The sequence below is a fragment of the Cydia fagiglandana genome, chromosome 26 (assembly GCF_963556715.1).
Source record: "Cydia fagiglandana chromosome 26, ilCydFagi1.1, whole genome shotgun sequence".
In the NCBI taxonomy this organism is placed as follows: Eukaryota; Metazoa; Arthropoda; class Insecta; order Lepidoptera; family Tortricidae; genus Cydia; species Cydia fagiglandana.
The window spans coordinates 2,916,531-2,929,592 of NC_085957.1; the positions used below are offsets into that span (position 1 = coordinate 2,916,531).

Here is a 13,062-nt window from a genome sequence, read left to right on the forward strand (position 1 = left end):
ACAGTTCCAATATGGTTTGTCAAAACTTGTTTTAAAAAGTTGTCTCAAAAACTCGTATCCAGGCGATAAATGTTAAAAAAACAAATGGCGAAAAGTCAAACGTGTTTGACATTTGACAATGACATTTATGGTACATTGTTGGTGTGAGTGATGGTAGATCAAGGCCATGTGGTATATTATGAATACGAATACATTAATATTATTTAGAAAGAAAAATTATATTGTATGGATTTGGAACAATATTTCAATTGAAGAAATAAAATTTACTTTTCGTAACTTACTATCAATAATATCGAAGAGTGTTTAAAAATTACGATGGAGTCGTCAGCGTTACAGGGCGCAGATAATGTTTGCGTGAAGACTGAGCCCCGTGAAGATGTGCATATAAAACATGAGCCAACTGTGAAAGCTGAGCCTTTGCTAGATTATGAGTGTGTAAAAGATAAGCCCAGGTACGAAAATGTGTCTATAAAAGCGGAGCCATGGTGCTCAGATGTGTGTGTAAAAGAAGAGTCACTCGGCGTAAGCGCGGCGCATGTTGTGTGTGTAAAAGAGGAGTCGCTCGATGTGAGCGCGGCGCATAATGTGTGTGTAAAAGACGAGCCCAGGTACGAGAGTGTGTCTATAAAAGCGGAGCCATGGTGGTCAGATATGTGTGTAAAAGTCGAGTCGCTCGGCATGACCGCGGCTGAGGCGTCGTACACCGATCACGCCGTGAAAGATGAGCTCGTGCTCGACCCCGTGCTAGTGGAGCGGCGCGTGCGTCTCGCACCAACAGGTCAGTTGTCAACTCTTAACTTTAACCATCTATCTGTCTATTAAGCCCTTTTATCAGAATAAGTATGCCTCTAAGTTCAGTGTGCCGCTCTTTCCATTGGGGTCTGTCGAGGGCCACAGAGTTATAGTTTGGTTAGAGATTGTCTCATTTCAAACAGACAGAATTATACTGTCTTTTGACTTGTGCTAGTAAAGCGTGATATATGATTATTGCCAAGAGGGCGCTGTTATTCTAATTCATACGGTGACAGTTCAGTATAGTATGAAAAATTTAGTGAAATTCCGCAACATGGCCCGCAATAATTTCTGGTCAGGGTTTACTAGCACCCAAAGGAAGAGGGTATAGTTTTATTTTGTTCTTATTTACTGTCTAATTTGGTTTACCAGACTAAAGCGTAGTGGTCTGACTCTTACATTCATTAGTAAAATTTCACGGGCCCAATATTACAAGGTTCTATGTTTCACTTTTATTGAACTGAAATTTGAACATTGCCATAGTGATATTAAGACGAATTTCAACTATCTTGAAAATGTAACATCGAACTTTGTAATATTGAGTCAGCGAGTTGTTAAATGTTGTTTACATCATGTGATTTCAGCTTTAAACCTACCAATAGGAGTGAAGCAGTCGTGTGAGTTTGTCCCCTGGAGACCCTATCTGAGGGACTGCTGTGTGAAGCTGGAGCGCCTTGATGTGGACACGCTGCTCACTGTCACTCGGAGCGTAGACTGCAAGAGCCCGACACATGTTTATGCTGGAAGACACAAAAACAACACAGTTGGGAATCTTAAAGCAAACGATAGAGGTAAGAGATCTGTGTGGTATTTTCGCCTTAGGTTGGTTGTATTCCTTTTTAAATTTAAATTTTGGTGTAAGACAGGGCTCTACAACAGCGGCTCTACAAAATTAACTTTTTTAAATTATTTTTTTACATTTATAGTTTGTGGGCTTTCCGTGTAAAGGGTGTAACGAAAAAAACCTGTAAATTTCAAATGAAAAATTGATGCAATTAATTGAAGGATTTTTGGATTTTAGGATTACTAGAATATAAAGCTACTTTTAATTTAAATAATTATCAGTTTTTATTATTATTCTATTTTCTGTAGGAGTGATAGGCAGCTTTTTCCTAGCGCATTCGGTGACAGCTATTTACGGACCCGTTTTTAGGGTTCCGTACCCAAAGGGTAAAACGGGACCCTATTACTAAGACTTCGCTGTCCGTCCGTCCGTCTGTCCGTCTGTCTGTCACCAGGCTGTATCTCACGAACCGTGACAGCTAGACAGTTGAAATTTTCACAGATGATGTATTTCTGTTGTCGCTATAACAACAAATACTAAAAACAGAATAAAATAAAGATTTAAATGGGGCTCCCATACAACAAACGTGATTTTTGACCAAAGTTAAGCAACGTCGGGCGTGGGCAGTACTTGGATGGGTGCCCGTTTTTTTTATTTTTTTTTTGCATTATGGTACGGAACCCTTCGTGCGCGAGTCCGACTCGCACTTGCCCGGTTTTTCATATTTGCCTGCACCATCCCAACACATGCTGGATATGTCAAAGTTTTTTGGCTGCTTTATCCTTCTCTTTTAATACACTCTTGATATGAACCCATTAATAGTCGAGAGAACGGCACTGCAGGACGTATGGTGGTCTTACTTTGCTCATCGTCTATTAAAAAATGTGACTTTTTGTACGAAGGAATATGTATGCTTTTTGACTCGGCCTAGAAATTAATAACGCTAATTTTCGGTTAGTTTAGCTATCCTATCTTTTGAACGAATCTAAATACTACGTATTTTGTTTATAGTTAGTTCGATTCAGTTTAGTCGAATATTTACCCCATTTTTTCACGATAAATATGACGGGCATGCGGGGGCGGGCGCAAATTCTATTAACAATATGTCTGATGGGTCACTTGTTCCTAGAGGTCTGCCGCTTCGAAACCTCTGTTCAAGAGACAAATTACTAAATTAGTTAGTTGGTTATTATGAAATCGAATCTACGAGGTTATTTTAAGTGTATCGAAAGCAAGCATGGAGTATGTTGAAAAATTTCTTGCCATTTGGAAAAGACCAAATTTCAGTGATCTCTTCTATTGAGCGGTGTAACGTCGCATGGCGTAAAACCAGAATTATTTGCACTAAAATATATAATCTAATAATAGCACTTTTAAATGCGATAAGAAAGTCGTCGTCATCATGCTTAGAAATAAAATTACAACCGTTTGAAATTTACAGGTTTTTTTCGGCACAGGCTTTATTGCTAGTATAACAAGATTTATTACTTGCCAAATTTCATAGTTCTAGGTCAACAGGAAGTACCCAATGAATTTTGATTCCCTTGAGAGTGTCAAAATATCCGTTTTTTGTGGCATAAACTATATCTGCCGTATCTTTTTTAAGTTAACTTAGAAGTTTGAATTGTTCACAGCTTTAAGGGACTGTAGAACTGAGTATACGGGTTTAATTTCAACTTGATACCTCCACGCGTTCCCGAGATAAAGGGTCTAGACAGACAAACGGATGGACGGACAACCAAGTGTTCCTACAAGGGTTCCGGTTTTTTCCTTTTGAGGTACGGAACCCTAAAAATGTGTTATAATACGAAAAAGAGTCCAGAAACATTTTGAGGTTGACAAATGACAGTTACTCCATACAATACTTGCCATAACAATTCCAAATTTTAGGTACCTACATCAAACGGTCTTTGAGAAAAACGCATTCAACCGATTTGCAAGACCGAAGTGATCCCATAAGCATCGTGAACAAAGTTTTTCACCACACCAGCTCGGGAAGGCTTACTTTGCACTTCAAAACTGATAGCAAAGTTGCATTTTATTCACATGTGAGGCAAAGTAATCAAATGCAAATTTTGATTTGTTTTCTATAGTTTGCTGGTAGAATTGACTTTTAAATGATGATTTTGGATGATAAATATTTAATAACATTCATTTGGATTTAATTTAATAAATAAAATAAAATAAATAAAATAAGCCTTTATTGCTGTGTAACATAATAATAATATAAGTATTAAGTTGCACTATGTTTCTTTTATACTACACTATATATTTTATATCTAATTCCTTAACTAAGTGAATCGGCAACCGGTTTTCGCTTCTTCCTTTTTACAGCTTGTCTTTCGACATAGGCCTCCTCTAAACCTTTCCATTTTATCCTGTCTTTTGCAGTTCGTCTCCATGTAGGGCCAGCTATCTTTCTTATGTCGTCTTCCCAACGTTTAAATTGTCCTCCTTCTTTTCTTGTCCCGTCCCTCGGGTACCATTCCGTTATTATTTTTGTCCACTTTTCTGTTCTTTCCCTTAACATATGCCCTGTCCATCTCCACTTTAATCGTTTGTAAACATATTGGATGTTTTTGAATTTAGTTTTATTCTTTATAATTTGTAGACTAACCTTATCTCTGCGTTTTACTCCTAGAACACTTCTCTCCATTCCGTTTTGACACACTTTTATTTTGTTTAGTTGTTGTTCGGTCAGTGCCCATGTTTGACATCCATACGATAAGCATGGGAGGATACACGTATCAAATACCTTCCTTTTCTCTTTGATGGGCATGTCTTTGTCCTTCATAATTTCGCTCAAAGACCAGAATCGTTTCCAGCTATTTGTAATCCTTCTGTTTATTTCTTTTTGCATTGTATCTTCTGGGGCTATTAGTTGACCTAGATATTTAATTTAGTTTAATTTTGTATGATATTTTACATTTAATATTTGCTTCGGGTTGGTGTGGTGAATATTTTTGTGTTTCACTCGGGGGCAAATTTTGTTTAACCCTCGTGCTTTGAAACCCTCGCAACGCTCAAGATTCAATTTTGGAATCTTTCGCTTGCTTGGGTATCAATTTGAGCACGAGCGGTTAAACAACAACTTTGCCCCCTTGTAAGACAAATAACTATTGTATGGTGCTCTAAAAATTAACTGTCATAATATACATAGGCCAACATATTCTATATATTAAAGTAAAATAAAACAAACTTGTTGCAGGGCAAATTCCACAGAAGAAACCGAGCGAAAATTACCAATGTGCCCACTGTAAATATGCAACAGCTGTGAAGTCACGGTTAATAAGGCATTTTAGGAAACACACCAATGAGAAGACATACAGATGTGGACATTGTAGCTATGCTGACAGCGACAAAGGTCGTTTTGAAGTTCATGCAAGGAACCACCCAGGTCAAAAGCCATACAAGTGCGAGTATTGTAGCTATGCTAGCAGCAACGCAGCTTATTTGCGGGACCATGTAAAGCAACACACTGCTGAAAAGCCGTACAAGTGCGATCAGTGTAGTTTTGCTTGCTGGAAAAAATGTAAGTTGAAGGTTCACGCAAGGAAACACACTGGTGAAAAGCCATACAAGTGTGAGCATTGCAGTTATACTTGTGCCCAAAAATATTATTTGCAAATTCATTTGAAGAAACACACTGGAGAAAAGCCTCACAAATGCGGACATTGCAGTTATGCTACGTATTATAAAAATTGTCTGCTACTCCATTTACATAAACACATTGATCTAACGGATTTCTGTGGACGCATTGATGAAATGCCTTAAAAAGTGTATAGTTCCGCTAGTGTCCAAAAATGTCACATGCAATACCATGTATGGAAGGAAACACACTGGAGAAAATTCAAAAATGGAACGAAATGCACATGGTCAAAAAGAACTGCTGTTTTTTTAGCTGCTAATTTAGTTATTTCAGTTACAGTATTAGTTTAATTTAAGTTAGTGTAATATAATGTTGCTATGGACTGATTTTCGGAATAAATAAACTTATTATTATTCCTTTATTAATTTCTCCCCTTGGGTTAGTTTTTTACAATCAATATCACTACACCTTATAAAACAAAGTCCCCCGCCGCGTCTGTCTGTCTGTATGTTCGCGATAAACTCGAAAACTTCTTCCTTCCCTTATCCCACCTACGTGGGTCGGGTCTCCTTGTCGTTTTACGCCAGAGTATGGTATCGTCTTGGGTCGTCCCATTCGTTTTTCTTCAAGGTCTTAAATTAGTCCTATTCTGCTTTCGTCACTCATTCAACATTCATCACAATCGTCGGTGGCTTTCAATGTAGAATGCGTGACGAAAGCAGAATAGGACTAATTTAAGAACTTGACGAAAAACGAATGGGACGACCCAAGACGATACCCAGAGTATAACCCCCTTATTCATAAGCGTCTACTAAAGTTGACAAGCTGATAATAATCGTTTGTCCTTCCCATCATACCAATACGTCGGAAAGGGACAAACGATTATGATCGGCTTGTCAACTTTAGTAGACGTTTATGAATAATAAGGGGGTGGGGCAAGTCGGTTCTGAGGGCTTACCGCGAACCACGTACGACCACGTCTCTTTCGCACTAGTAAATTTGTACGTAAGTGTGACAGGGAGGCAACACGTCGAACTGGGTTGTCTCTTCTGCTATGTTCAGGTTGTTTAGGTCGGTGTTAATATTGGACCACCATGTGACTTAATTGATCCAGTAGTTTCCGAGAAACTAGGCTGTGACAGACAGACAGACGCACGAGTGATCCGTTTTTTCCTTTTGAGGTACGGAACCCTAAAAATCAAATTAAAGAATAATCAATATGGTAAGTAATCCCAAAACGATTGTTCACTGTTCAAATAACAATCTTAAGCAAGTTTTTGTAAACTTAATTCCTTTAAAATGTATTGAAGACAGATGCATTCAAAAGAGAAATAGTTATTTGTTTTACAAGGGAGCAAAGTTGTTGTTTAACCGCTCGTGCTAATATTGATACCAGAGCAAGCGAAAGATTCCAACATTGAACCACGAGCGTAGCGAGTTTATTTAATTGTAATTGAATAATTTGATATGGGTTGTCCCTTATGTCATGTCCCTTAGTTCATATAATCTTAATGTAATTCTATATAAAAAAATCTCACTCTCTTTGGTCGGTCCCTCATGTCTGAGGATCGTGGTCAGTATCAGGGTTGCATCAAAATAAACAGTTAAAATTTTTGAAATTGTGTTTTTTTTTTCCTTTCGAGGTACGGAACCCTAAAGCCCCCTCAACACTCGTGCGCGAATCACGGCGTGAAGCCGCGAACGCGAGTGTGGCGTCGACTTCGCAGATTTTTCACGCCTTCGCGCCTTGTTCCCATATTCCCTGTTTTTTGTCGGTTTTTCGGTCCGCGTCAAAGGAGACGCGAAGCCCTCCCTGTATTACGTAAGAATGTAAGGGAAAAAATGAATACTACACATTTGGTTTGTTTTAGTTTTTATTTACGTGTAGGTATTCAAAAAATCAAAAATTCTTTATTACGTAAGACACACTTTGTTTATAATGTAAAGTGATGGAACCACCCGGAAAGTAAAAATGCCTGTGTTGGGTGGCGCCGCTCTTCCTTTAGACATATATATTTGTAAGCCTCTTAATTTAAATTTTTCTGTCAATGTGATGTTTCTAGTTAGGGGTCATCCATTAATTACGTCACACGAATTTCTAGGTTTTTTGACCCCTCCCCCCTCCTTGTCACACTTGGTCACATTTGGCAAATCCCTCCCCCCTAGTGTGACGTCACATTTTTTCTACGAAATCGCCAAATCGGATTAAGTAAGTACCTAAGTATTATTAATATTTTATGAAAATATTTTTGACGATATAAATATTAGTAATTTTATAACCCAAAACTGCTTAGGAAAGAAAATTAAACGAATAAAAACGATTATCGTTTTAAAAACTTGTTATTTAAAAGTACAACAATAATATAATTTAAATAAATTTTCAGTTACTGATGAAGTTAAAGTGACGTCACAAAGTTTGTGTCTCCCCCCTCCCCTATGTCACATTTTCTTGACCCCCTCCCTCCCCCTAAACGTGTGATGTAATTAATGGATGACCCCTTAGGTCAATTATTATCTATTAATTTATAACAGGGATGTTGCGGATGCAGAATTTTTGACAATCCGCGGATGCGGATATTGCGGATGTCAAGATTTGGTACTTAAAAACGTTTTTTGTTAATTTGGTATTTAAAAAAAGAAACGTTTAGTGTTTGAGCAAGAATATAGGTGCGTTTTATTTAATAAACAGTAATTTGGCCAACTTTTCGGGATCTAGACGATTTCGTTATATATATATATTATGACGAAATTTCCTAGCACTTACGCCGCCGGCGCCGCCGCTAATACGTTCCTGTTACCGACTTGGTCGACATCCGCATCATGCGGATGCTCCGCATCGATTTTATGCGGATGCGGATGTTCCGCGGATGCGGATATTCGCAACATCCCTGATTTATAATATTATTCAGCGCTGGAAGTCGCCAGCAACATGCTGAGATGGGGCCATTTCGTGACACTTTATTTTTCACTATGTTTTTTCTATGTATGTCTATTGTCTGTGTGTTTACGAATAAAAAACTATTCTATTCTAATAAAACAAATGTATCGTAAAAAAAACATTTTATTACATTCCTGGAAGTATACATTTTTTTTAAACCTTAGGGTTTAAGCGCTGGTGGCCTAGCGATGAGCGCGTGTGACTTGCAATCTGGAGGTCGCGGGTTCAAACCCCGGCTGGTACCAATGAGTGTTTCGGAACTTATGTACGAAATATCATTTGATATTTACCAGTCGCTTTTCGGTGAAGGAAAACATCGTGAGGAAACCGGACTAATCCCAATAAGGCCTAGTTTACCCTCGGGTCGGAAGGTCAGATGGCAGTCGCTTTCGTAAAAACTAGTGCCTACGTCAAATCATGGGATTAGTTGTGAAGCGGACCCCAGGCTCTCATGAGCCATGGCGAATTGCCGGGATAACGCGAGGAAGAAAAACCTTAGGGTTTACCCCCTTGATAATAGAGATGTAACATCTTGTACGGCTCTTGTTCACCATTCCTATGTATCCTTGCATGAGTTTGCACATTAACTTTACGTCCGCTTGCATAAGTGCAGTGGTTACATTTATAAAGTATACCACCAGTGTCGCTAGTGTCTACCATTTTATGTGTTTGTACATCACTACGGTCACACTTGTAAGGTTTCCCACTTATATTCATCCTATGCCCCCTTGCATGAAGTTGCAAAGTGCTTTTGTGGGCAGTGGCGAAACTACATTGTTCGCACTTGTATGGTTTTTCGCCAGTGTGTTTCCTTATATGAACTACCAAAGCATCTTTTCGGCTGCTAGCATAGCTGCAGTGATTACATCTGTATGGTTTCTCATTAGTGTGCCTGCTCAAGTGCCTATCTAAGCATAGTTTTATAGCTGATTCATACCCACAGTGGGGGCATTCATAACTTTTCTGGGTTTGTTTCTTCTTTGGTGTTTGCCCTGCAACAATAAAGTTTTTTGTTACTCAATTAATTACATAAAACATGTCACACAAAATGGTCGCTATAGCTAGACAGTTGAAATTTTCACAGATGTTGTCTGTTGCCGCTATAACAACAGCTATAACAACTAAAAAGTACGGAACACTTGGTGGGCGAGTCCAACACGCACATGTCCGGTTTTTTTAGCATTAGAAAACAATTTTGTGCATGTCTTTTTATTGAAAAACACTTTTAAAATAAATAGTGCCTATTATTTATGAAAGTAAAAGAATGTAAATGGTCATATATGCTATATAACTTATTTTACAAATGCGTTTTCCAATTAAGTATTTGATTTTAAAGATAAGCCCCCTCCAGACTATGCGCGTGAATCGCGGGCGAAGCCGCGATTCACGCACGAGTGTGGAGGAGGCTATACATGAAGATTGTTTACCTTATTTCTAATGCTAAAAAAAACGAACTATACAACATTTTCAATACTTGGTCCAACAAAGTTTTAGAAAACGCCCGAATAGTTCATTATTATAAATGATGCAAAGTTTATTGTCTTTGTTATAGTGCGTAGCTTTCAAACAGAGCCCGATGACTAATCCTATTGTCTATTGTTTAGTAAAACCGCACGTGCTACTTACCTGCAAAAAAGGTCTTCATTATTCTATTTGGCACCTGACCGCGGCTAGTCCAACGCTCAAAAAAACCAGTGTAGGTGCGCTCTCCGATAACGCGCCTTTGTTAGGCATCTCGAAGACACATTTTAGACTGGTTATGTAGCGTTCGACTCACCGGCACTCAGTAACCGATGTACGGGTTGCCGGCGAGTTGAACGGACCACACACATCGTAACAAAATTAGTTCATTTTGAATCTTATTGCAATTTCCATAGGAGCTGTAATTCAATACCCAGGTAAAGTGAACTAACGAGTTTTTATTCAGGTGGTTGTGGCACGTGGCACGAGCGGTTTTACTTAACAATAGACAATAGGATTAGCCATCAGGGCTCTGTTTGAAAGCAACGCACTATACATTGTCTTTCTTTGAGTAAATGAGTTTGGTAATCAACTATTTTTCAAGCCCTAATGTTTATAGTTACACCCTATTGATAAGTTTTCGGTTTTCAATAAAAAATTACGAGCCAATTTAGTTAAAGTATGTTTTATCCCTTTCCACAGAATAAGTAATAGTACTACCATACAGAGAGGACATTTCCTACACAACCGAAATTTGACAGCAATTCAGGGACGAATCATTATCTATCTGCGGTCATGCACGCAAATTGACGTCAAGTTGTACCAACCCTAATAATTTGCTCGGAGCAATACTGAGCAGAGTTTGCACGAATTCAGGAATATCTCCCCAGTGCCCTTTCTTTGCAAATACAGTAGTCAAAATGACAGATAAAGACAAACTATTAGCTAATTGAGGTTGTATCCAGACGAATCAATTTTTCGCCAATCTGATGAAATTCTCCGATCGAACAGGGCCGTGCGGACGCAAATACCAATTTGATTCCCCAATCACATCAGCAGGTGCGGACACAAAAATGCCAATTTTTATAGTAGAATGCAAATTGGTGATTTAATTTGTGTACGTGTGGACGCTAGATGAGAGTGACCAATTATTTTCCTGAACAAATCAACTGATTTTGTCAGTCCCGTCTGGATACCCCTCGAGGTTTGTACGGCGTTTATGAATAAGGGGGTTAGTCAACTGACCTGTTGGTGCTTGGCGCATGTCACGTCGCTCTATTAGCTCGGGGGCGAGCACGGGCTCATCTTTAACTGCATCGTCGGCACACAGCCTCGCCGCCGCAGTCCCGCCAAGCAACTCTTTTACACACACATCTGAGCACGAAGGCTCGGCTTTTATCCACACACCCTCGCACCTGGGCTCGTTTTTTACACATAGCAAGGGCTCAGGTTTCACATACACTCCCTCGAACGTGGCCTCATCTGGTATACACACATCCTCACAGGGCTCGGTTTTCACGCAAACTCTATTTGTGTCCTGCAATGCTGACGAATCCATCCTCAATATTAGTATATTAACCACTTTCCGTTATAGTCTTAATCTTAACATAATTCAATCAATCTTTGGGTATTATGGCTCCATCGATATTGTTGATGATTTAACATAATTAAAAGCTACGCTAAAATAAAATTCGTAGGAAAAAAACAAATTTCAGAATTTATTAATGTCATTGTCAAATTTGACATTTCGTGAAAGCAATGGCGACCGTTCAAATATCAGTATTGTTTCACACGGAATAGGTTATTTTGTTATTTTTTTAGACCAGCGTACCGGACCGCGATTGTGGTTCGGTCAGCATATCTCTTTTTCGCTCTCATTTAAATTTATGATGAGATTCGAGCGCTGGAAATAAAATAAACTTAAAAGTGCAATTTAGAAAACGTATAAGTTTTACTTTGTAGAGAAGTGCAATTTAGATAATGTTAATGTATAAGTATTATAATATCGAACCTAAGTATAAGTCAGTAGAGTCTGTGCGGAAAGAGAAGAGTCGTGGCAGAAACGGGAACTAACATTTTAAATTTTATATGGCAATCAAACCTTTGACACCTGTCTTGTAAAAAGTAAACAAACTTCTGTCAATGTATATTTTTATTAACAAAAACCGCAAGTTTTATGTATAAAATATTTTCAAAACACGATAAAACCGTACATAAAACCACAAGGAAAATTATATTTAACATTGTTCGGTTTTGTCAGCGGGAAGAAAACGGCTAAAAGCCGACTATCGACTTACAAAAAGTCGCGGAACGTGTTTTCGCTATTCGCGGGTATTGATGTTGGATTTAATATTAAATAATTACCTACTTAATAAGCCCCCTAAGTAACTTGTCTCCGGTACATAATCGGTAAGCATATTCATTCAAAATATATTAATTTTCATAAATATGCAGGTCATTCATGATCTTTAAAATAACTGACAAATAGTCTTGCCATTTTATGCATATTTGTATGTAATTTCTTTTTCAGGATTGTGTAAAAGTACCTACGGTATCTCGAATAAAAGACCGCTAAGTAGGTGATATGCAAGAATTCGTAATCTACGTGCCGGATTCAAGCACATCCAGTTCAGATGAAGATAGTTCTATGAGTGTCCCTGGCATGGACATATATATTACTTCGTAAGGACGCGGCTAACGAGCACTAAAAAGGGGGCCGCTACATGGGTGTGATATTTGCATTTATCACACCCCGGCGCTCAGTCGTGTGGCGAATTGCGCAGTAGAAAGTTGTCACGCAGCATAACACAAAAATGCCTTATTGCGTTGTAAAAGGGTGCAAAAACCATTATAGGAAGTATAAGAAAAAAAATGGGATCTCATATCATCGGTAAGTAATTTCCAATTAGGTTTATTTATTGCTTAAAACCAATTTTAAACGATAATTTTATTTCATTCTCACGAGCAACTAATGTTCGCTCGTACGTCATAGCGCTAATGCATTAACCTTGTAAGGACGTCATTTCTCTTTGGAAGTTATTATGAAGTAGAAATGCATACTGCGTGATTTGTATAGGTAAATTTACTTAAATATGATTAGTTGATTACCTACCGGATATAATTACCGAAATTAAAGTACCTATTGTCTGTCTTACAGAGTTTGTTCCCGTTTCTTTTACATAATTATTAAAAACATTCGAAATAACAAGATCAAGTATTTGTTATTGTTTTATTCGTTGACTTAGGTACCTAGTATATTAATTCTTGTCAGGTTAAAGTTTTTAATTAACTGTAGGTAAAACTCAAAAAAAATTAACAGGTGAGCGCTAGAAACAAAGCGCGCATTTTCAAACACCGATTAATTCACATCGCTGTATTTAATACTTTCCATTACCTACTTATATTTTTGCATCATATTTGTGGACAGGTGGCACGCTCTCGTTTCGGAGGCCAAGATTCTCTTTGGATCACTGAGCCAAAATAGTTAGTTTGTATTGC

General features: G+C 38.2%; 2 protein-coding genes across 3 annotated transcripts; one reads left to right on the forward strand and one right to left on the reverse strand.

Moving 5' to 3' along the window:
• The first annotated feature begins 136 nt into the window (after positions 1-136).
• On the forward strand, positions 137-6,652 carry LOC134677376 (zinc finger protein 431-like). 2 transcript variants are annotated; one of them, XM_063535811.1, is made up of 4 exons: positions 137-778; positions 1,377-1,583; positions 3,211-3,354; positions 4,785-6,652. In XM_063535811.1, exons 1-3 carry the CDS (start codon positions 316-318, stop codon positions 3,255-3,257), a joined length of 717 nt encoding a protein of 238 aa, XP_063391881.1. In that variant the 5' UTR covers positions 137-315; the 3' UTR covers positions 3,258-3,354; positions 4,785-6,652. The 2 variants fall into 2 exon arrangements, with proteins under 2 accessions (XP_063391881.1, XP_063391879.1); XM_063535809.1 differs by lacking the exon at positions 3,211-3,354.
• A 1,560-nt stretch (positions 6,653-8,212) lies between these two features.
• Positions 8,213-11,272, reverse strand: LOC134677642 (zinc finger protein 37 homolog). Its single transcript, XM_063536101.1, has 2 exons — positions 10,810-11,272; positions 8,213-9,095 (listed from the first exon to the last, which is right to left on the reverse strand). The coding sequence occupies exons 1-2, from the start codon at positions 11,120-11,122 to the stop codon at positions 8,599-8,601; spliced, it is 810 nt and encodes a 269-aa protein (XP_063392171.1). The 5' UTR covers positions 11,123-11,272; the 3' UTR covers positions 8,213-8,598.
• Positions 11,273-13,062: the final 1,790 nt, after the last annotated feature.